The sequence below is a fragment of the Urocitellus parryii genome, chromosome 6, assembly GCF_045843805.1.
Source record: "Urocitellus parryii isolate mUroPar1 chromosome 6, mUroPar1.hap1, whole genome shotgun sequence".
Taxonomy (NCBI): Eukaryota; Metazoa; Chordata; class Mammalia; order Rodentia; family Sciuridae; genus Urocitellus; species Urocitellus parryii.
The window spans coordinates 152360812-152386304 of record NC_135536.1 but is presented as its reverse complement, the minus strand read 5'-3'; the positions used below and the strand labels follow the sequence as shown (position 1 = coordinate 152386304).

The window sequence follows — 25493 nt, the reverse complement described above, 5'->3', positions numbered from 1 at the left end:
TCAGGTTCACCTCTGTGCTGCTTGCCTGGTAGGCTCCCCACTGAGGCTCAGGCAGGATGGCCTGATTGAGCCTGCTGCTGGCTTACTCCTTACGTCCCTAAGAATGGCTTGATGAGCTGCTTCTACACCCCACTCCATGCCCAAGGAGCACCCACATCTGTGAAATGAGGTAAGCTGGTGCTCTCGCTTACATGGTTCTGCTCTGGGCTGTCTTGAAGTGGGCAGTCATTAATATCTCCCTCAGATTTTCCACATACTGTTCTTCCCAGCTCTAGCGTCATGGAATAAATTGTTGAGATGCTCATCTGCAGACACAGAAGGATTAAAGTGAAGAAGCCCTTCTGGCTGCCCTTTAGTAGCTTGACCGTTGTGTTATGGTTGTGTCCAGTGGAGGGAAGACCCAAACTCTACTCCATTCAGGAGCTTCCCTGTGGGTCTGACATCTGCTCACTGGAGGTGAAATCCAGGGGAATCCTCTATAGATGGGGGATTAAAAGCAAAGAATGAGTGGACCTGGTAGAGGCCTGGGGAAAATCCAGGCCAGGTCATATGCCAATTATAGGTCACTTGTCTACAGTCCCAGAGTCCCCTCTCTACCACAGTGAGACCTCAGTCTCACTCTCAGCAGGCATCTGAACTTAAGATTGCATTCCCAGGGGTCAATTTCCTAGCACTTGTCAAGGTGGTGGCTCCTCAAGGGTTTTATAGGTAATCTTGGCCCTGAGGGAAGGAGCCTAATATATGACATGTTATCAATGCTTTCCCCTGAGCTAGAGCAAGAAGAATGGCAGTCAGCACTACCACCATGCATGAGAACCCATTTGTGGTACACTGCCAATATCTACTCCTATGACAAAGTGCACTCTGAAATTCTCCTTCCACTTCTTCCCACTCAGTTTCACCTCATTCCATTCCATGTCCTCCCACCCCATCCATCCATTCTTCCCAACTCACCCAACTGACCCTGCAACTGCCAGTCCAGAGACCAACAGGTCAGATGCCATTCTGGGAGTTTGGGACATTAGATCAGCTAGGACACTGTACATCAGTGGCCACAAAGCCTTCAGCTCTCTTTGGGGTTGTGGTCCCTCTGCCCTTCTTATAGGCTGTGTGCTAAAGGAGGAATAGTGATGCTCACCCTCCCTCCAAACTAGAGGTGTCCCATTAGGAGATGAACATTGCATTCCTGATGGCATTATAGTGACTCCATCAAAAAGAGAACATTTTTGGATTAATAAGAATGAGCAGAGGAAGAGTCCTTGATTATATCATATGCTATACAGAGACACACCAAGGAGCTCAGGGCAGGGGGAAATCAGGGCAGAGGAGCCAAGCCCACCATGGTTCTCAGGTCTGATTGCTCTTTGAATCATCAGTGCCTCCCCTTCCGCCTGGCATGCTCTCTTCTCTGTTCCTCCCTCTGTTCATGGATCTCTGTTTGTCTATGTGTTTCTCTCTGTGTTTCATAATTGCTTTATTTTATATCCTTGAAATATTTTTTTTCAATATATCTCCACAGTCATTTTCTCTTCTTTAACTGGTAGCTTCATCACCTAAGTGTTTTTATTTCAAAGTCATTCTTTAGTTAAACAATGTCATAAAAGCAAATTTTAAAACCTCATCTTGAGTGTGAGTGGCATTGGCCTAATATAAAACATGAATTTCTAAGTTAAACTTCGTCCTGAACCAGAATGCTAACAGAGTTAGCTTTTGTTTTATTGGAGCAAGGACAACAAATGTTCAACCAGGACTCACTGACGATGATACTCCCCTCACCCCTCACCAAGTGGCAGGCGCAGAGGGCAAGGTGGGAGAGGAGGTGGTCACTCACCTTCTTAGTCTCAGAACTCAGGACCTGGACAAGCTTGTAAGCATACTGGTCCTTGTTCTGCTGGTTGAATTTCTGTAAGGCAAACTCCAACGTAGGAGAGAAGTTGGGATCCCCAATTTGCAGCTGGAGAGTGTACATATCTTTTTCTGAACACCAGGCCTGAGTTACCAGGGGATGGAAGCCTAAGAGAAGCAGCAGCAGCATGGCCCAGGGAAGAACCCTCCTCCCAGGTGGACACAACATGGTGTAGGCACTGGGCAATCCCTGCCTTTGCACTTCTCAGTCCTTACTCTTCCAGGTTCAGCCCTTTAATTTATCTGTTTGGCCCTCCCTCTGGGCCTCCTCTTTGCCATTACACCTTCCCACAAGTGGTCTCACTTCCTCCAGTGAAAGCTAACTTATCTCCTGTCCAGAGGGAGTGACAGGACCTAGTCAGATGGATTGAGGAGGACAAACAAGAGGACAGAGGGTCCCCTGACTTAAGTCCCAACCACACTTGCTCCCTGATGCCTCAGTGAAGCCTTCTTAGGATGTCCCTGAATCAGATGCTGAAAACAAGGACACAAACTCCAGAGGTGTTAGTGGACAGGGATAATGAGGCAAGAAGGGACAGATAAAAGAGATGTGTGTGATGAGTAAATTGTAGATAAAGAGAAGTACCGCTGCCCAGAGATAATGTGGGTTCATCCTAGAGCCACAGGAGGTCTGGATTTTGCCACCTCACATGTCCCCAGAATGTCTGAGCTCCACTGTGTCCCACCTTTCCCCCTTCCCAGGTTCTAGAATAGACAAGGTCAGTGGCCCTCATGTCAACCCTGGGGTGCACAGAGTTGAGGAATACAGACAGACGCTCTCCTGAACTGCTTCTCCTCTCCCTGACCCCAGTTTCTCAGCCCTGGATTAAACCACCACTGCTGTGCCTGGAATCCTGGCTGATTAAGTGAATGCAATCCTCCAGAGGAATTCAGAGGAGGAGTGGCCATTTTCATTAGAGTAATGGGAGTAGAGAAAGAGGGAGATGAAGACAGAGAAGGCAATCCAGACTAAGGATGGCTGAGAGGTGGTCGTTGGTGCCCTCTTGTGGCCAGATTGATCACAGCTCCTTGGGCACAGTTTACGTGTGGAGTCTGGTCTCTGGAAATCGGAGACCTTTGCAACCTCCAACTCTGGCAGCAAATGGTGTCCTGACAAGTCTGAATTATACACTTTTTATAGGCAAGACTTAAGCCTTGTCCCCATAAAGTATGCTTTCAACATTTATCTTCAGCTACTTGCAAATTTTCAAGGGGACGAGAATCTCCTGAAGGCTGTTAAAATACAAGTTCTTGATTCTAGTATTCTGACCCAGGAGGTCTGTAAAGGCCAGGAATTTGCATTTCTCAACTGCTTCTAGGGGATGGTAATGTTATTGGTCCTTGGGGCCACACTGTGAGTTGTTCAGGTTCAGAATATGTCCCTGGGGGCATGGATATTAAACCAAGCCACAAGTCAGAAATAGCTCAACTTGAGAGGAATGGGGGAGGGGGAAGGAGCACACAGGATCAGGAAAAGGGAAAAAGCACATCACCTGGTGATAGAGGGAAGGAGAGCTTCAAGACTCAAGGCATCAGTCACCAGGTCAGGGCCTTTGGAGAAGAGAGGTTGCTTTGCACCTGATCGTGTGGCTGGCCTTCTGCATGGTGATCCCTCAGGGTTAGGTTCGGGAGTTGCAGCAATCAAGATCTCCTGGTGAAGCCAGGCCCTTGTCCTGGAGCAGCAGAGCAGAAGCCTGGGTGGGCTGGAGCACAGGTAGCCAGCACAGACTGGGCTGGACGGTGTCTGCCATGTCAGTACAGGCCTGAGGCACAGCAAGCCAGCACCAAGCTGAGCCAGGGCACCCTGACTTCTTGTACTGTGGCAGCCACTCTCTCCATACAGTGCTGCAGCCTGAAACCCCCACCCCCATCCCCCATCCCTGAGCATCCACGATCTGACTTAACCTCCCACTACTCAAACAGCAGGAAAACAAAAATGGTGCAGACCTGAATGGGATTTCAGGGATACACAATAGTGTTGGTACTTTTCCAAGCCCTAATTAGCATAAATTTGACCCAACAGTATTCACCCAAGTGCAATAGAAACCCCTAGACTAGCACATTCAGGAGGCAACCCCTATTGGGGTCCCCTCTGTCCCTGGTTCCTATTCTTCACACTTGAATAAATCTTACTCCTTTCACTTTGCATTTCATTGTCTGTGAATTTCATTCTTTGGATTTGGAAAACAAGAACCCAGAGTGAAGTTGGCAGTGAGTTGCTGGAGCCTATTGCAACCCTGAAGGGCACAGCCCACTCACTATTTAGAGCCTCAACACTAAGAGATACAGCAGGGCACTCAGAGAGGCCTGCAGTTTTCACAGACCCCACCCACCAACAGAAGCAGAGATTCAAGTTTCATCAAAATTCTGGTTTCACTACAACTGCACGTCGGGGGTTTCCAACCTTGGGGACTCCCAGCCTTGCTACCCCACCCTGCCCCCAACCCCACGTGCTCTCATCTCCTGCACCCTAGTGTAGTAAACACAGTGGCCCCTGTTCTAGGGAGCTGGCTTCCTCTGTCTCCTATTCCACATGTCTTTTGATTGTTCCTTTCAGAGAACATTTCCACACCCACTGTTCCACAATCTTCCAGGGGTCAATTTCATCTAGGCAGGGTAATGACAGGTTGGAATGTGTTCTTTGCAATGACGAAGATATTTGGTGTTATCATTTGAGGAATCCATCCAGATGTGAACGAAAACATCCCCCAAAGAGATTGCATCTTTTTTTTTTTTTTCTTGATGGCTTTAAGATCACTAAAACTGCAGCTCAAGTGTAAACATCATGGTTTCTTGCTGGAGAATGATGGTGGAAGTTGAGCAGTAGGGAAGGGGTAAATGTGGAAATGTCCTTGTGCTTTCTGGAGGAATGGGCTGTGGAGTCCTACGAGAACTAGAATCCTGACACACACCTGGATAGGTTGTGAGTGTCCTGACAGAGGCTAGCAATACTCACGGAAGAAACTCGCATGTTCTCAAGTCAGGGACTGGCAAGCACAGGTCTCTTCTGTAAACTGTTGGTGGGGCCCCTGCTCTAAGCACAGGTGCACAGGCTTCCCAAGTGTACGCCCATATGTGCTCTCACACCAGGGACGGCTCAGGGCCCTGTGCATCAGATCTGTCCTCACTGTACAGCCAAGGAAGGGATGTGGGCCACCTTACCCAGACGGGAATGATGGGTGTGTGCACGTTTCTAGCCCTTACAAGTATGTCTGAACTTTTGTTGCAACCCTTGTGGCCTGAGAAGGCCTCCCTTCAGAAGTGAGAGAGATCAGTTTCCCAAGAGAGAAGCCAAGATAAGAACAGTCACTGTGATCTCTAGACTTTTAGAACTTGGAGGACAGGGACAAAACCATGACAGAAGGCCTGGGGTGCCTTGCCAGGGAGGTCTCAGCAGGCTGTCACAGTTCTCTACCTGGCTGTCCCTTCATCAAGAATCTGGGATGATGGGCTGGGGATGTGGCTCAAGTGGTAGCGTGCTCGCCTGGCATGCGTGCGACCCGGGTTCGATCCTCAGCACCACATACAAATAAAGATGTTGTGTCCGCCGAAAACTAAAATAAATAAATTCTCTCTCTCTCTCTCTCTCTCTCTCTCTCTAAAAAAAAAAAAAAAAAAGAATCTGGGATGTCATTGACTCCTACTCATCCTTCAATACCCATGTCAAATGTTTCTTGTTTTCGAAGCTCCTTTGACTTTGTTTGGAGGAGTTCTGTCTCATAAGTCATTAATCCTGGGCAGGTACTGAACCATTATCCTTTTGGGGCAAGTGTGATTGCTGAGGTGCTCATTTTTGGGTTGCTGGTACTAAGCACCACAGATGGGTCTCATGGGAAGATATGAGCCACAGAGGACAGACAGACATGAGTGGTGGGAACATAAGGTTAAGGGAATGATTCTATAAAATAGGCCTACTGTGCGGACCCCCTACATACTTTCACTTTTAAAAAGTATTTTACCTGCAACCCTGCCTGGCTTAAGTGGACAGGATTTGTGTTACATCCCTCAGCAAACCACCTGTTGTCTGCAAGAGAAATGGGGGCTCCAAAATACTAATAAGAAGAACACAAGTTACCCAGAAGCTGGGGGAACCTTGGTGACCGCTGCACAGACCAGATCCCAGAACTCAAGGGGATAAGAATAATTCCCCCTAACCACAAAATGTGTGAAGAACAGGTTCTAATCAGAAGTGGTCAGCATGGGCCAAAGCCACCTAGGGTTGTCATGGCAGTGGGGACTTAAAGTCTAATGTCATCCTGCTGTCAGTCAAAAGTCATGAGGTAGACGTGAGCTGGACTCTCTAGAGACTCCCCCGCCCCCTATGAAACTGGAGGGCAAGAGAGGCACATAGGCCCCCACCTCTCTGAGAGGACCCACTCTCCCCCTTGAGAGTATTCCCCTTTTCTCTTTCCCATCCTTTCTACTTAACTCAGGCCTGTTTCTTTTAGAGACATGTCTGACATCTTTCTGACTTGATCTGAGAATCAAGGTTTAAGGAGGGGGAACTTCACACTGCTGCAGTTCTCAGAAGGCTTCACCCTGTAACATCAGTAACGACTCACTGAAATGGGCCTGATTCCCTGGAACCAAACTTCTGCTATTTCTGCAAGAATTGAGAACCATCAGAGAAGGTCAGCAATGACTAAGACCAAATCACCAACTCTTATCTGTGAGGGTAAAAGTGAGGTGCAGGCATTGGGGTGCCATCCAAGCCAGCTGCCTGTGTTCAAAGTGCATGATGCTCTCCTGGCTCCCCTACACCCGGCTCAGTGTCTTCTCTGAGCTCTGGCCGCTGTCCTCACAGCCTACCTTCTTTAGCCACCTCCTCTAGCTCTCGCCCCATGGCCCCCCTGGTTTCCAGATCATCTGACTGACTTCCAGGCCACTTCTGTTGACTGATTGCTTGACATCCCTTTACAGCATGCCCTTCAGATTCCCCAGGTGTTCCACAGGCTGAAATACGAGAGGGTGCTTAGAGTCCATGCGATCAAAGAAGAAAAAAGTGACAGGATTCAGAACAGGAGGCATTGTTATGATAGGTTTGAAGAAATAAGAGACAGACGGACTGGGCTGTGGCTCAGCAGTGGAGTGCTTGCCTAGCACGTGCAAGGCCCTGGGTTCGATCCTCAGCACCAAATAAAAAGAAAGAAAGAAAGAGAAAGAAAGAAAGAGAAAGAAAGCAAGAGAAAGAAAGCAAGAGAAAGAAAGAAATAGAAAGAAAGAAATAGAAAGAAAGAAAGAGAAAGAAAGAGAAAGAAAGAAAGAGAAAGAAAGAAAGAGAAAGAAAGAAATAGAAAGAAAGAGAAAGAAAGAGAAAGAAAGAAAGAGAAAGAAAGAAAAAGAAAGAAAGAGAGAAAGAGAAAGAAAGAGAAAGAGAAAGAAAGAAAGAGACAGAAAGAAAGAGAAAGAGAAAGAAAGAGAAAGAAAGAGAAAGAAAGAAAAAGAAAGAAAGAGAAAGAAAGAAAGAGAAAGAAAGAAAGAAAGAGAAAGAAAGAAAGAGAAAGAAAGAAAGAGAAAGAAAGAGAAAGAAAGAGAAAGAAAGAGAAAGAGAAAGAAAGAGAAAGAAAGAGAAAGAAAGAAAAAGAAAGGAAGAGAAAGAAAGAAAGAGAAAGAAAGAGAAAGAAAGAAAGAGAAAGAAAGGTATTTTTAAAAATGTAAGCATAATATATTAAAAAAAAAAAAAAGAAATAAGAGACAGAAGCTACTGAGGGATTCCAAGGATGCCAGGGCCACTCTGCATCCTCCTTGGCCCTCCCACAATTCTGAGCGGTTTTCAGTTAAGTTTCGATGATTTAAAGATTGGATCTCACATAGACTTGCAGCAAATTTAAAACAACAACAACAACAAAAAGAAAGGCAACGATTGGATCTGACAATGGCAAAGAAAAAGTCAAAAGAAGACCATTTTTATAAAACATATGAGCTCTTAATCGGGGAGGTCTTGCTACGTGTGCAAAGCCACAGTGGCCCTTCCCTTTGTTTCTTGCTGTCCCTGCCTTTCCCTCAGGGCTGGGTTCCGAGGCTCCTGGTGCCAGGACTCGGTGCCCCCCTATCTCTGCCTTCGAAGGCTCTTGCTTGGAAGAAGATTCTTTCTTTCCATGTGAGTACAACTTTCCCACATCTTTCCATGTTTATTTACACAAAAATCAAGGCTTTCATTGGTTTGTGTGTTGGCAAGCTGGATTTGAGGATGGAAATAAGAGAGAAAAATTGTTTCTGATTTAAATTTATCCATGTTAGAAGTGCATTTGTTGCTGCTATTTCCTATTAAAATGTCTTTTCCTCCCTTCTGAAAGCCTCAAGCCCCCTTGCCTTTGCCTAACACAGGATCTAATTCACTGACTTACTAAACTTTGAGCACCCGCTAGGATAAATTTTTTCCTAACCATTGTTCTTTTTTCCTAACTCTGATCATTGTTATTTTTTAAAAATTTAAAGACTTTTAAAACACTTTAGATAAATAAAAAGCACAAAAATGTTATTATGCCGATTTTACTAGGTAAAATGTAGTTTGCAGTATTGCGGTATGATTGATTATCCAAACACCTGGGGTTTAACCCCTGTCTCTCTCAGAACACTGATTATAGTATCTAAGTTCATTCTAGCCAGGCACTCTCCTAAGCTTTCCACATGCGTTGACCCATTGCAGTTTAACATGGAGATAATCAACCACGATGATAGGTGTAGGACCCCTAACCTGAAAATTCAAAATCTGAAAATGTTGCAAAATCTGAAAATGTTGCAAAATCTGAAAACTATTGATGCGATGCCCAAAGTGGAAAATTCTACCTCTGACCCGATGTGGTAGCTCATGGTAACACAGGTGCACTAATTATATTATAAAAAAGTATCCTTCAGGCTTTGTGCCCAAGGAGAGTACGAAATATAAGTGAATTTCATATTTAGATTTGAGCCTTATATACAAGATATCTCATATCTCAAAATCCAAAATAAGCTCTAAGCATTTCAGATATCTTCGAGCTGTACATTACTAAGTTTAATGTTTTTAAAAATTTACATAAATAATAATTACACTGTATTTCTTACAGCTTGGTATTTTTACTCAAACCATCATTTGTGAGAGTCATTGTGTAGATAGAGTTCCTTCATTATCACTGTTTTTCTCTATTTATTAGAACCTTGTCCTAGAAAACCAATTAATTCATGATTTCCAACTGAGTTGATTCTGTCACAGGGCTGGGGCTTCCAATGAACTGAGGCAGTGTGAAGACCCCCTTCTAACCCCAATTCTTAGGATCAAATCAGAAAGATTTCAGACATGTTGCTTAGAATAACAGCCTGAATTTATTAGAAGGGATGGAAAAAGGGAAAGGGGACTTTCTCAAGGGACACTTTCAGTTTGCCTCTCCTATTCTCCAGTTTAATTGGGGGTTCTGGCGAAGTTTCCAGAGAATACCATTCAGATCTGACTCTTGACTTTTGACAGACAGCAGGATGACATCAGACTTTCAAGTCCTAATGGTGCATGACAGCTCTTGGTCACTTTGGCATGTGCTGATCAGTTCTAATTGGAACTTGTTCTTCCGAGATTTCATGGTTAGGGGGAATTATCCTTTTCTCTCTGAGTTCTGGAATCTGGTCTGTATAAGGGTCACAAAAGTCTTTCCTGCTTTGGGGTAACATATGTTCTTTCTTATCAGCATCTTGGGACCTGCATTTCTCCTGCAGATAACAAGTGGTGGAGAAATGTAACTTATCCTGGGATTTAAGCCAGGCAGAGTGGCAGGTAAATTGTTTTTTTTTTTTTTTTTTTTTAAAGAGAAAGCATGTGGGAGTCAGCATGGTGAGCCCATTTTAGAGAATTATTCCCTTAACTTCATGTTCCCACCATTCATATCCGTTCCCTATCAATTCTATACTGATTGGATTCTATCCCTTTCTTCTTAAAATTGGGTACAATGAACATTTCATTGGACTTCTATGTTTAGACATATGAAAGTTTCTCTAGGAAATGCCCAGAAATAAATTTGCTTAGATGTGGTAGGGTCCCTTATTTAGCTTTATTATGAATCACTATGCTAATGTTTTTTTTAACTTTACATTTTAAAAAATAAACAGTTCACTGTATAGTATTTTGTTTGAGTTTGTGCTTCTCTTGCATTTCATTTTTGAAATCTTTTTATATGTTCTCCCATATTTTCTTCTAAACATGTTGTTTTTTTTTGCTTTTAATATTTACGTATGTGATCAGGCTGAAGTCTAAATGGGTGTGTGGTATGAGGTAAGGGTCTGTATGTAGGGCTTTATTGCTTCCCCACTCTAACTATATTATAAAAAAGTGCCTTGAATGTACAGCTGGCTTTTCCAGCACTGTTTATAGAGAAGTTCATTTTTTCCCCTTTTGTTTTGATTTGAGTATGATTTGTCCCCTCTGAACCTCAAGTTAAACTATAATTCTTACTTTGAGATATTAAGAGATGGGACCTGCCCAACTTTTAAGACTTGATTAGGGCTTTGCCCTTGTGAATGGATCAATCCATTCATGTGATTAATGAGTCAATGGGTTATCTCGACAGTGGTTCTGCTCTAAAAGTCAGTGTGGCTAGGTCTCCCAGGCATTTTTCTGTCTCTCGTTATGTGTTGCCCTATGCTACCTGGGACTCTGCCAGGGAGAAAGTTATTTTCAGATGTGGCCTCTCAACCTTGGACCAGAAAAATGAGCTAAAATTATCCCCTTTTCTTTACTCAGGCTGTGGTGTGGTGTTGTTAGCAACAGAAAATGAAGCAAGCAAACAAACAACAAAACAATCCAACAGCATTTCTGCAATATGCCAGTTTCTTGAAAATATGTTGGTTGCTTTGGCTAGCAGGATGAAAGAGGCATGGGTATGGGGTAGGAAGGTCATCACTAGACCTTCGTCAGGAAAGGGAGAAAAATGTCAGGACACCACTCAAACTTAAGCACATTTCCTGAACCCTACCTGCCAGGTGGGTCTCCTTCCTGGTGCCAGCCCCTGTCTCATGGCTGTATCCTTCTATCATTGAGTCTCTGGGTTCTGTGTTAAGTTGAAGCTTCGGTCTTAGTTTTAAAGAAGTGCTTCATGTATGGGTCATTATAATTGATGCTATTGTTCCTATCTTAAACCCCCAGCTCTGCAAGTTCTACCTCAGTCCTTTATTATTTGGAAACACAAGTGTTGGTCTGTTTCTGTTACTATAACAAAATATCTGGGGTTAGTAAGCTATAAAGCAGAGGTTTATTGAACTCACCATTCTGGAGGTGTAAGAACATGGCACCAGCATTCTGCTGAAATTCTAGTGAAGACCTCAAGGCAGCAAGTCAGTGAATTCTTAAGGAAGAGTGGTCATATAGTGTGTGTGTGTATGTGTGTGTGTGTGTGTGTGTGTGTGTGTGTGTATGTGTGTGTGTGTGTGTGTGTGTGTGTGTGTGTGAGAGAGAGAGAGAGAGAGAGAGAGAGAGAGAGAGAGAGAGAGAGAGAGAAAGGAGGTTGCCTGTATTATAACAATCCACTCTCACAATAATTAATCCAGTTCAGTGAGATCTAACTAATTCTCACTGGAACTGAATAAACCCCATAACCTAACTACTTCCTAAAGGTATTACTGTCTCTCAACATTGTTACTTTGAGGACTCAAGCCTCAATTTTTTTTTTAAGGACAAACCATGTCCTTAAATTTATTCTTTATTATTTTGTTCTTTTCTGAATACTTCAAGTATCCATATTTGTGAAAAGTTTAAATTAGCTTTTGTTTTTAATATTTTTTCTTTAGTTTTAAGTGGACACAATATCTTTATATTACATTTATGTGGCACTGAGGATCGAACTCAGTGCCTCAAGCATGCTAGGTGTGCACTCTACCACTGAGCCACCACCCCAACCCCTAAATTAGCTTTTTTTTTTTTGTGCTGGGATTGAATCTATGGGTGCTTAACCACTAAGCCATATCCACAGCCCTTTTTTATTTTAATTTTTTTATTTTGAGGCATGGTCTTGCTAAGTTGCTAATACTGGCTTTGAACTTGCAATCCTCCTGACTCAGCCTCCTGAGCCACTGGGATTACAGGTGTGTGCCACAGCACCTGGCAAAATTAGCTTTTTGAGTTGCAACAGGCCAGCACTTGCCCTGAAGGGTAAAGGAACAACTGGGGTGCTCATCACCAAGTGGACAGGGAGTGCAGAATTGGGAACAGGGTGGGCAAGGCATCTTGGTTGATTGTGGGGGAAACAAAAAAGACATTCCATCATTGGATCCATTTAGAGTTGTTCCATGATTTGTATGGCCAATATGTTAGGGTTTATAGAAACCAAAGAAGGGGACAAGGCAGGGTTGAGGAGGTCTTTGGAGTTGGACACACTGGAGTTGCGATCTGATTTGTACCTTTTGCTAGTTGCAGTACCCAGGGCACACTTTTACTTTGTGATCTTCTGTTTATTTACAAATTTACTATGTGATCTTCTGTTCCCACAGCCATTAAATTAGAATGATTTGTTATTCCCTCAAGGAGCTGTTATGAAATGGACGAAGTGTGGAGTGTGAAGCACTGACAGAATATCCAGTAGAACCAGGCACTCCATAACTGGTGTCTGTGTTGTTTATTATTTCATTGATTATTGAGAAAGTATGCCTAATGTTATGTTTGGCTGTAACATCAACTAAGGAGTACTCCCAGGAGTTGAGATGCTGGACAGGGGTGTAGGGATGTAAGAGGAAGCTGGAGGAGCAGTGGTTTCTATGACTCTTTAGGTTCCTTTGGATGGTGTAGACCCAGGCCAGAAAATTGCATGTTGTCATTAGGCTTTGAGTTTAGACTGTTGGTCTGATTTAGGTTGAGATCAAAGCTCAAGAAAACTTATTCTGGATAACTAAATAGGATGGCTCTTTTTGAAAGATTCTGTGTTAGTTGGCTTTTTGTCGCTGATAAACAACTTAAAGAGAAAATGTTTATTTTGGCTCATAGTTTCAGTGCATGGTCACTTGGCAACGTTGCTTTTAAGCCTATGGTGAGGCAGAACATCATAGTGGGGAATGCATGATAGAGCAAAGCTGCAGTCCTCATGGTGGCCAGGAAGGAGAGAAGGACAGAGAGAGGGAGGGAGGAGGGGCCACAGTCGAAAAGTCTCCTGCAAGGGCACAACCCCAGTGATCTAACTTGGTTCCACCTCCTAGGTTTCTACCATCTTCCAATAGTGTCAGAGGCCTGTCAGGTTCTGACAATCATACTTACTTTCCTGAGTTTCGAATTCAAAGTATTGAGGGGCTCTGGGTGTTGCTCAGTGGTAGAATGCTTACCTGTCATATGCAAGGCCCTGTGTCCATCCCCAACACAACACATGTGCGTGCACGTACACACATCCACACACACGAACTGTTGAGAAATTTGTATTCAAATCTTGTGTTCTGCCCTTGTAATTGTGAAACCCTAGCACATCCCAGTCTTTTCAAGCTTCCTCTTCTTCTCTATGACATGGCTTTACGTCAAGTTTAAGTGGGGAAATGTGGACAGTGATGCTGGGTGAGACTTTTTCACAGTACCTTGTGACTGCTGGCTAGTGCAATACCCACCACCCTTGTCCCCACTCTCAAAATAGCCTCTAGATTTTTTTTTCTTTTTTGGGAGCAAGTGTTTTATGGTAAAAAGGGGAAAAACAACAGATGAGACTCTCAACACCCTCGGTCCCAAGACTCCCCTGCATTTCACAGTGGCGTTTTGTTACCAGGAGCCCTTTCTGTGGAGAGTATTTGGGGATTTTCCTGCATATACCACTTTATGCACACTGTGCACTTTGTGCTCAGCACTTCTCATTTTGACAGTTTGGGGCAATGTTTACTGCTTCTTTCAAAACGTCCTCTTTAGGCTTGGCCAATTTGACCAATGTGTTCTTTTTGCCTTCCTTAACGGTTGCCTAGGCCTGAACAACGACTGCTTTCTCCTTAAAATGACTCCATTCAGAGTCCTTTTGGGATCTCTTGAAGCAGTTTCCATCAATTCAGCCAAGTTTCCACTTCCCCAATTAGTGTTATTTAGAGATCAACCTCCAATGTCCAACAGCGGCACTTGTTTTGGAAATGTCAAACAGTAAACCCGTCATGGAGATCATACTTCCTTTTGGGAAACAAAACACCAATTCTGGGTATTTTCCATCTTCTTTACTTTTCTGGGAACACAGCTCTTCTTGACCAAGTTAACATATTTTTTTTTTAAGCCTCATCACAGTCTGTATGAATTCAGGATGAGGAATTAGATTTGGAATGTGTCACACACAGTGATTCCAGTTAGAGATAATTTGTATAAGTATTAAAACATAAGTATCACATACTGGAAGCAGAGTTATGCCCAGACAGGTTAATCACTATCTTTTATATCACAGTTGGACAGTTATGGCCTAAAATTAGCAAATATATTCAAAGTGGGGTAAGCCTAGGATCTAGACCAGTTAGATGTAAGGAAAGATGATAGAAGAACTGAAACATTGAACCTGCCTTCTGGGACTTGGAGCAGATGGAGACCTTACTTTTCATGTTAAGCTCATCTGCACTTTCTATCCTGTGCAGATATGGCTTTGACAAAATTAAAATTATGATTCTCAGGTTTTGTGTATCCTCTTGAAATAAAAAAGGAGCAGTTAGGCCCAAACAGGGTGATGCAAACCCAGGGCTGGTGTGGGAGAATTCCTCGTCCTACTGGGTACCCCACCTCGGGCACCCAGGTGAGGAGTGGGTGAAAGGAAAGAAAAAGCTTCTGGAAAACCCAGGGACTTGTGGCTTGTCTTTAGAGTTTCTTGGTTAAAGGGCCTTAGATTATGGGGAGGGTTTCATTCACTGGGAGTTTCAAGAGTTTAAAGTGGAAGTCTTCATAGTCAAATTCTGAGATGGTAGAATTTGCCTCCAGGAATCCCCAGCCTTCATGTTCCCTTCTTTTCAGAATATTTTTTCATCAGATCTTACATGTCCTCCCATCTCATAGGATTGCAAGACCATTTTGAAAAAACCGAATTCACAGTGATGATTACTCATCCTGCCACTTAAAAAAATACTACCACCCCAAAACAAAAACACAAACAGAAGAAGGACTCCTTGGTGAGAACTCAGAGCACCAAATTCAGCCCTGGGATAGATGGGTGCTGATCTGTCCTTAGAGAGGCACTAGAGTCCTGGATCTCCATCTCTGCTTGGGTCCTTGGAAAAGGGCTGCCAAGGACTACTTGATCCAATCTCCTTACACAACAGGGAGACCACTGAGCCTCAAGACACAAATTCTCCAACTCCAAATTGCAAGTTGCTTTCAATGAACTTTGCTCTTTTTGACTTACCATTGTCAGAAATTCTCAAATATAACCGCCCATCAAAACCACTTGGGGAATTTACAAATAAATATGGATTCTGAAGCCCTATGAGATAGATTCAGAGCTCATGGCAGTATGGCATGGGAATCTGGATTTTTAATAAGACTATTTTAAAATCTCCACTCAGCCAAATTTCTTCTCCTTTAGAGTTTATCACACATCACATCTGCCACATTCTTTTCAGTAATTATACACAGAAAAGTCTCACACCATGCCAGAAATGATTTCTTAAAGGATTAAGTTCATTAATTATCACCAAGATTGGAACTGGCAGAGCCTTCTAATGGTAACTAGTAGGATTTGGGACATGGTTTTCTTTTCTTTTTTTTTTTTTTTTTTAAAGATGTTTTTTTTTTTCTTTCTTTCTTTCTTTCTTTCTTTCTTTATTTATTTATTTATTAATTTTTTTTTATTGGTCGTTCATAACATTACATAGTTCTTAATACATCATATTACACGGTTTGATTCACGTGGATTATGAACTCCCCCTTTTACCCCATATACAAATTGCTGTATCACATCAGTTTCCCTTCCATTGATTGACATATTGCCTTTCTAGTGTCTGATGTATTCTGATGTCTGTCCTATTCTCTACTATCCCCCCTCCCCTCCCCTCCCCTCCCCTCCCCTCCCCTTTTCTCTCTCTACCCCTTCTACTGTAAATCATTTCTTCCATTTGTATTATCTTGTCTTACCCCTCCTTTCCTCTTGTATGACATTTTGTATATCCCTGAGGATAAATCATGTCAATCAGGAGTTAGATGACTGTGCAAACTTACCTCAACAGGTGGGACATGGTTTTCTACCCTGCAACAGGCCCCACCATTTTCCTGCTGGGTCTTGCTAGAGTGGGTCCAGTGGGATGCTGGGCTCATCCACTGAGAACCTTGTCAGTCCTCAAAAATAGCCACAACTTGGGAGAGACAAGGTGCTGGCAGGATACTGCCTGAAGATGGCTGAGTGTGCAGTTGTAGACTGTGAGCAGCCCCTGGAAGACCTTTCAGATCCTACTCCCATTGTTGTAATGCCTTGTGTTAGAGATGATTTCGAAGGACTGAAGGCCAGGAGAGCTCAGAGGGACCCTAGAAACCATCTGCCCAGTGGTTTCCAAAGACCAGCCTACATGTAGCACCCTGCCTCCTCCTTCAGAATCCCCTGTAGGGTTTGTGAAAAAAATCCAGGTACTCAGAAAGATTTGTTGTGACGACTGAGAGGATAATATCAAGAGTTTGAAGTGTGTCTCAGATTAGACTCTTCAACCACCAAAATCGTAGATTAAAAAGCCAAATGAGGAGTTGACTCATTTTAACCAGTCTGTCAGTTTTTTATCAACTGAGCCCCTACAATATTCAGTGCATTACTTATGCACAACAAGAACTGTCAGCAATTGAACATTTCTCTCTATATAGTTAGCAATACCCAGGAATGATTAAATTAGAGAGTGCTAACTCTATGAAAGAGACAACTGGTATAATGTTGAAAGGAAATGCACTAGAGACGTTGCTAAAGTCACCCTCTGAGTCCACTAAAGGATCTCTTAACCAGTAAAGATATGGGTTTGATGTGACAGGTCCAACATTCCTTCAGGTTATCTACAGATGTGAAACTCTGACAATAGCATCATTCTACTAAGCAGAGGAAATATAAGCAAGGAAAAGTTAAGAGGAGTAAGAGTCTTTTTATTATAGGGGGTCTTATTCCAATGGTCTTGGAAAAGCTATCCACAATGGTGAAGTCAGCAGCAACATGCCTCTGATTATGGCACTGGGTTCTCTGTGCGGCCCACACTTCACATCAGACTTATTTCTTGAAATTTGCATGGAGTTGTCCTGCATCTGGCTTTAGGAATTGTTCAGTTCTAATTGGTCAGTGGCAATCAGATGTTAGAGAATCCAGTCTATTTACAGGAAGAGCATACAAATTCAAAAGCAATAAATGAACAGGAATACAATAGATTATAAAAGAGGTTATACCATAGTATTCTTCAGACACTTGATTTTCCTCTCTATGATTACTCTCATTTTAACCAAATATGATCATGGTATGATAAATTTGTCTGAAAAAGAAGTTCTAGTCTCATGATGATATAAATATAGCCAGAATAACCTCATAGTCTCTTTTAAATTTTGTTTTCTTGGAAAATTTGACAAGGGATCTCAGATTAGACTCTTCAACAACCTCAAGGATAGAAAACTAAATTAAGGAAGCCAGACAGTACATTCATGTTCTTAAATATAACACCAAGTAAAACCAATATTTTTAGTTATAACCTGTTATAAAATCATATTTTTATTGAATTTATGCAATTAACCCGATTGCCATAGACATAAAGATACTCAGGAATAGTTTTCAAATTTTGGAGAAATAGAAAGAAAAAGTGAATGTTTCTATTTTTGTTTACAAAAGTAGATTTTACCAAATTGGTATAAACTATAGATAGCTTTAGAGGAAAAAAAAGTTCCCTTAAATCTGGAAAACAAAGCAAAAATAGAATCAGTAATATTTTAACTAAAAATCTGAGTTCGGGCAGAGATCTTGGTGAGGAATGGCGAGGCCAGCTCCAGGGTACACTGGAGCTCTCCCCTGGGGTCAGCTGGGAACTGGGCCCAGGACAGTTGGGGGTCTCTGCCCTGCAGTCAAAGGGGAGCCTCCCCCACTGCCTTGGTGATCACAGGGAGGGGAAGGTCTCCAGGACCAATCCTGTCTGGCCCAGGGAAAGGTGTTGCTGAGGATCTGATGCCTTGGGTTAGGGATGTAGAGATGGGGGCTCAAGAAGGCGACCATGCTCAGTTGAGGGTGGGGAGAGGAAGAGAAAAGGGGGGAGGGAGGGGGAGGGGGAGAGGGGTGTCAGGGAGGGAGGGAGTCTTATTAAGAAAGTTGGGGCCTAATTCCACATTATGAAGATTAGGGCCTACTTTTTCTTCTATTAGATACAGAGTCTCTGGTTTAATTCCTAGGTCCTTGATCCATTTTGATAGCTCTACCAATGAGCTATATCCCCATCCCCTACCGTGATATTCTTCTCAAGAGTAGAAAACTTAACGTCAGCCGGGAGAAACCCAATGGGGGAAATAAAACCAAAAGGCAAGGTCTCCCTCACACCCAACACATTGTATTTCTCTTTACTATATATATAGTTAACAATGCTAGCTACTTTAAAAAAAAATATCTAGACTTTCTAGATATTCTAAAGTTACTGATACTTGTTAAAAGTAAAAGTGGTCAAATATAACCCATTTTGTAAATTTCTTTTTGTTAAAATTCTTATGAAATGTTTTTTTTTTTTTTGGGGGGGGGGGCGGGCAATTGCCACACCCTGTGTTGAATGGTACACAGTTGTGTGCTGGTTCTCCACAGCATCATGCCAGTGTACTTACAATATGACAAGAGTAATCATTGTTTGTTATATCTATGGGTTTTGTATTTCTTTGCTGTGTACATAGTGTATATAAAGGAGAAATGAGTCCTACTCTACATTTAGTCTTTGTAGATGTTAAGGAAGTTACCAGTGTATGACAAAAGTAGAATTAGTTAAACCCCCCCCAAAAAACAACAACAACAAAAAAAACACCTTTTTTATGTTTTGTGTTAGGATTACTAGGAAGAATTGTTTTTTTGAAAATTTGAGCTTTATAGCCCACTTGGTCAATTAAAGGCCTGAAGGCTCATATTTTGAAGACATTTTCAAATTAGAACTATTGTTAGATGTATGCTATTTATTCAAGACTATCATGTACATAGTGGAAAAATTGAGTTCTTACTTGAAACATCTAATCTGTCTAGATGTTTAAAAGTGCCTGATGTATGTTAAATGTAAAGGTAATATAATATCCCTTTATAAATATCTTTTTGCCAAAATTGATATGAGATATTGTCTTTTGGGAATGGAACTATTAAACCCTCTCTGTGAGCAGTATAGTATCATCTGTACTTGCTCAGTGATGTGGAGGAGGTGGGAGGGAAAGCAATACAGAAGATAATACATTAGTGTTTTCATAATTGGATTTTTTCTGACACCAGTTTTCTGTATGTTTTGTGAATTTTGTTTTGCTGTGCATATAGTGTATATAATGGACAAATGAATCCCAGTTTTGTAGCTCTAGTCTATAGATGTTAAAGAGGTTGCCAGTATATGACCATGTCATTACTCAAATTAGCACATTTTGTATATTTTGTGTTGAAAAATGGCTTATGTGTTGTGTTGAAAAAAGGCTTAATTTTAGAATTTGATTTTGGAAAGTTTTTTAAAAAGATACCAAAAGGCTTAAAACAATTAAAAATAAAATTAGCATACTATAGGGATACAGCCATGTCAATATTTATAGCAGTGCAATTTACAATAGCCAAGTTATAGAACCAGCCCAGATGCCCATCAATAGATGAATGGCTAAGAAAATGTCACATATATACACAATTGAGTTTTACTCAGTTATAAAGAAGAATGAAATTATGACATTTGCTGGAAAATGGATGGAGTTGGATAATATGCTAACTAAAATAAGCCAGACCCAGAAAATAAAAGGTCAAATGTCCATTCACATGTGGAAAAATAAATGGTGTGGGGAGGTTGAAGGGGATCCCATGAAAACAGAATAGAGATTAATGGAGTAGAGGAAGGGGATTGAGGGGTCGGGGCAGGAGGCATGGAAAAAGGGAAGAATGATACAATGAATCTGACTAAACTATCCCATGTACTATAAGAATATACCACAGTGAATTCATCTTTATGTATACCTATAGTGCACTAATTTTAAAAAGCTATAAATAAAGAGAAGACCAATTGAATAGAGGAAAGGGAATGGGGGAGGGAGGAGGGGAAAGGAAGGGGAAGTACTGGGAATTGAATTGGAGCCAATTAAATTACATGCTTGTATAATTATGTGAACATGAACTCCAATATTATGTATAATTTTAACACACTAATAAAAAATAGAATTGCAGATCATTATGGGATAAAATCAATGACAGACTATTTCAAAGGTACAAAACACAGCATCTTTGTTTTTTAGGCCAGTTACCTAAAAGGTAAAGAAACACCTCTCCCAGTTTCCTATGAAGTACAGATCAGGGCTCCAGGAAAACACTCCTGTGAACACAAGGGGGTAAAACTCTAGGTTCACATCAGTGTGCTTTTAAATTTTTAGGTACACTTATAAATAAATAATTTTCTTCCAACTTTAGCTGACTGGAACCCACATATTTTTTTTCTTTCTTTTCTTTTTTTTTTTTTTACAAGCTTTCCTCCGCAACCTTTTGTAAAACCACTCCTTTTCCCTCAGCAAAGCATGTTCACATTGACCACCACCTCCTTTGTTAGACTCCCCATATGTGAAGTTGCTTTCCTTCTTATTTCTAGTTTTAGTTACTGTATATTAGTTAGAGTTTTAATCCTTAGCAACTGTAAACTAGCATTCTGCTAGTTGATTTCCGGGAATATATACAATATATACTATTTTCTATATTTATTAATAGACCCCAACATCTTTAGCTTCTTCATGCCGTAAAAAAGACGCTCAAGTATAGAAACCTTAAACTTATGCTTAATAATTGATGTTTTAGTATTCTAACGTATTTAGGAAGGATCCAGGCATCTAACAAATGTCTATTACTTACTTTTTACATGACTCTAAGATTTTGTGCAACTGAAAAAAATTTTTGAAACTATGAAGAGTTTGTTTATAAATGTTTTTCCCATTTACATTCACTTAATCTACTTTTTCTTAACAAATATATCTGAATTGCTCACAGAAATTTTTATGGGAAATGAGGTTTGACCTAAAGGTGTAAAATCAGGATTCATCTGAAAGGACATAGCTACTAAACTTATAGATCTAAATATGGACTCGATGGAGAAGGTAAACAAAAACAATAATCACCCCCAAAAAATAAAAGAATAAAAAATAAATTATGGAGGGCCAAAATATTTGGAACAGGAAGAGGGAAAGAAAGAATTGGAGAAGGAGAGAAAAAAGTGGTTGAAATGAACAAATCAAAGTGTGGCTTATCATAAGGTGGCAATTTTATAGGCTGAAAAATTATCTGCCCAATTTTTTTTTTAAACATCAGTAAGAATTATACAGGAAAGATAAGGAAACAAAACCTTAGGATGTTAGGGGAAAATGTGGTTATTCCTGTGGAAATTGAATGTCTAATATCCTTATTTTCTTGTCCTAGCCAGAGAGAATCATGGTAAAAATAAAACCATGTGATGACTTAGAGTTTTAGTTAACTCATGATTTAAGTGGTAAATTCTAATTTGAAATAGATAAACCAAAGGCCAGTTACATTTGCCTGGAATTACAGGACTGGGTGCTCCAATCTGGTCAGTCTTACTGGTGATTTTTGCTTAATTAATGACCCACCACCTCCCTTTGGATGCTGGCTCACATCTAAAAAGTTTGACAGTGATCTCCCTACCCCATTTCTTTTTGATGTAATGTCTCCTGTCTTTCAGGCTAGGTGAAGAGCCCAACTTGCAAAGCAGCCAGCCTAGACAGGGAGGGTGAAATTCCTGTGAGGTGTGGTGCTAGCTGCTGTGTTTTCACAGGAAATGCCTTACAGGACTGTTCCCCAGTGGGTTGGAAAGCTACCATAGGTGGAATTCACCTCAGAGGAGCAAGGTCCTGGCCTCCATCCTTAATGATGGCCCACACACAGTGTACAATTAGAATCAAGCAATTCAGACCTTCTCAGAGTGCTGTTAATAACCAAGAACAGGCAGTTTACTTTGACTAAATAGTAAACTCTCTACATGTATTTCACTCTGCTATTTACCAGAAACAAGGACTTATTTTATTAGTGTGATAATAGCTCCAAGATATTATACCTCCCCTAGAATTTTCCCTCAAAAATTCTTACCCAACACACATGTAAACAGGGAACAAAAGCTATTTAAAAGTAGAAGGTCTGGAGGCTGGAGTTGTGGCTCAGTGGTGTGGCATGTGTGAGGCCCTGGGTTTGATCCTCAGCATAGCATATAAATAAATTAGAAAAATAAATAAAAGATCCAGTGACAACTGAAAAAAAAAGATAGAGTGAATTTTGCTCACATATAAGATGGAAATTTGTATGTTTTGGATGAGTATATCTAAATATTTGGACAATATATCCTTAAGTATGGTTTGAAACTGGCTTTATGACCATATTCTCCAGTGACTTGCCTCTGTATTCTCTCAGCTGCACATTTGCCCTCCTGACCTCTGCCCTGCAATGCTGGCTCTGGGACATTCCGGTCAGTTGCTCTACCTGTTGGGCTCTAAAAGGTGATACGAGAAGGAGTTACAGAAGAAACATTTTAAAAGAGATTCCCCTGGGCAAGACTGTGCTTATCCCAAGAAAATGGATCCAGGACAGATAAGAGCAGGAAAAAATCTCAAGAGGACCAGATTCCCTCCTTGATTCTAAAATCACATATCTTTTACATTCATATAAGGTCAATTCTGTTTAATTTCATGGATAGTGAAGTATAACTGACAGAGAAAGAAGAGACACTCTTGTGTTTTTATTTATGTGAATAATATTCAGTCCCATCTGCTTGCTCTGTCTTAAAAATAGAACTTCTGAGCTATGATTTGGCTTATGACCATCCACTGAGGGGCCTTGGCAGCTGGGTGTGGTCTGTTTGACTGAGGAATGTTTGGCCAGAGATATGTGAACAGAGGGATGCAGGCCACTGAGGGTCCCAAGTGCCCCTACCCAGGTCCTACTCTCATGATGGAGAGAAATTTTTTTCTTTCCAGTGATGTCACTGTTCAACTAAGGCCAGGAAAGCAATTGACAGGGCTCATGTTTAGAACATTCTGTTCCTAAGAATCAAAATTTCCTTATGAAACTAAGCAAGAACAAGAATGTTTTGGAAAATATGCTTCAGTTTAACTTACAAAAGAGGAAAATTGAAAACAAGAGGAAAGAGAAGCAACGGTGATAGTTAACTTTTTAACGTGTTGACTTGGTGGGTTGGGGTACACATAGTAGCCTAGGTAATGCTGTGAAGGTAGTTTTATAGATAGAGTTAATACACACCACTAATTGGCTTTAGATAAAGGAGATCATTCTCAATAATGTGGTTAGATCTCATTCAATTCGTTGAAGCCCTTGAAAAGAAAGACTCAGATTTTCAGGATCTTCTTCAGACTATAATGTAGAATTCCTGTCTTTCTGGCAAATTAGGATTTTCTAGGCCCCACAATCACATGAACTCATTCACAGAAACTAGAGTTTATCCTCCACAAGGCCAGTCATGGTAATTCTGATCTTTCCCTACCCTTTTAGAATTGGTCCTAAAGAAATTCTCTGACCTAACTTACCAACGAGTAGATCATAAGACCCTTATTTCAGTAGGGTTATTCCTCAATTCTATAGGGAGGGTTGCACACAGAGGTCAAGAAGAATCTAGACAGACCTCTTTGGGTTTTCCAAATCTATGAGCATTAAATCATACCCTTTTTGTCCAATCACATATCTATATGGTTCGCCATGCTTTCAATCAGGTCTGTGCAATGAGTCCTCTTAAAAAGGCAGAACAAGAGGGTCCAAAAGCTTTGGACAACTGAGCAAGTTGAGGTGCTGGTGCACCTGGAGGAATGGGAGCTTTGCACCTCTTCTCTCATACATCACCTTATGCATCTCTTCATCTTTACCAGGCATCCCTTGTATAGGCCTGTCTCCTTTTACTGTGCTTTGCTTCATTGCCCTTCATAGATACTGCATTTTCTTTTTAACAGATGAAAGTATTGAAACATCCCTGTGTTGAGCAAGTCTCAGGGTACTAATTTTCCAACAGTATATGCTCACTTTGTGTCTCTGTGTCATATTTTGGGTGACTCTCACAATATTTCAAGGGTTCTCATTAGTTGTGGTGATCTCCTATCAGTGTCTTGATGTTACTACTGTAATTGTTTTGGGGCACCATGGAGCATCCCCACGTGAAGTTGTAATCATAACTGAAGAATATTTGTGCTCTGACTTTGTCACTGATTCACATCTCTCTCCCTCTCCTCAGCCTTCCTATTCTCTGAGACATTAAAAAAAAAAAAAGGAAAGTAAGGCAATTAATGACCCTACAATGACCTCTAAGTGTTTGAATGAAAGGAAGATTAATACAACTTCCCCTTTTAAGTGAAAAACAAAAAATAATTTCTTTGGGAGAAAGGCATGTGGACAGCTTCTGGGCCTCTCATGTCAAACAGTTTGCTAAGTAGTAAATGCAACAGGAAAGTCCTTGGAGGAAATTAAAATGCTGTGCAACAGTCAGAGAATGCACAGAGCCCAAGGGGTAAACACCCTTCAACATCATTTCTTGCTGTTAGCAATTCAACAAAGACATTTTCAGGTCCACCCATTAGAGATCTGGATTTGTGTAAAAGAATAAGAAATGTTGCTATTCATGATCAAAATGCTCTCAGAAAAGGTGGATTCTGTTTACTAGGAAGCCTTTGGGTTTCTGAGCACTTGGATGGATGCCAAAGTCTAGAAGGAGCTGGATTGTTCTACCTCAGAAAGGCAACTTTTGACTTGTTGAGAGGCCCAGAGGGGAAGGATGTTGTAGACAATGAGACACATTAAGGATAGTGGATTCAGGGAGACACATAAGATCAGTGACTTAGTGGGGTGAAAGTCAAATGGCAATGATCTCAGGGAGTGAAATCAAGTACCAAGTGTTGGGTTTGAAGATGTGGTGGTCACTATGTCACAGAAACCTGCGAAACTCCCTGAAATCCCACTAAAGTCTGTTGACCCAACTGACTCTATAAAAATGCTTTTTCATTTGTTTCTGCTTTACTTTATTATTTACTTGATATTAAGGAGGGGGCTGAGTTGTTTTCTTGGGCAGATACCTGGCACCAAAAATGTGTCTAGAGGCAGGTGTCACCATGAGAACACCTCACCTGCTGCAATGTGCAGATGTTTCAGGAGTGATTGGACTTTGACAGGAAATCTAATTGGGTTGTAGTTTAGCAGTTCTTGGGAGTAACAACTGGGAAATATTTTGAAATTCAGTGCTCAGATTCTTTCCACATCAATGAAACCTTTTTCTCAACTGGGAACTGGCGATTATAGTGCACAGCCCTGATCCCCAGGTGACCACCCTGTGAAGCCAGCTTGAGCCTAATCATCACATATAATCCTTACCAGGTCTCAAGGGAACAGGAGAGCAGCTATCATGGAAGGGACCCCTGAACATCACTGACATGGCCTCATAAGCCTCAGTGATGTGATTCTGAAGTGACCTGCTAAGACTCCCAGGCCAACGGTGAGAGA

General features: G+C 41.4%; 1 protein-coding gene across 1 annotated transcript; it reads right to left on the bottom strand.

Moving 5' to 3' along the window:
• Positions 1 to 122: 122 nt before the first annotated feature.
• On the bottom strand, positions 123 to 6748 carry LOC113185830 (cystatin-9-like). Its single transcript, XM_026393070.1, has 3 exons — positions 6715 to 6748; positions 1832 to 2013; positions 123 to 305 (listed from the first exon to the last, which is right to left on the bottom strand). The coding sequence occupies exons 1-3, from the start codon at positions 6746 to 6748 to the stop codon at positions 123 to 125; spliced, it is 399 nt and encodes a 132-aa protein (XP_026248855.1).
• Positions 6749 to 25493: the final 18745 nt, after the last annotated feature.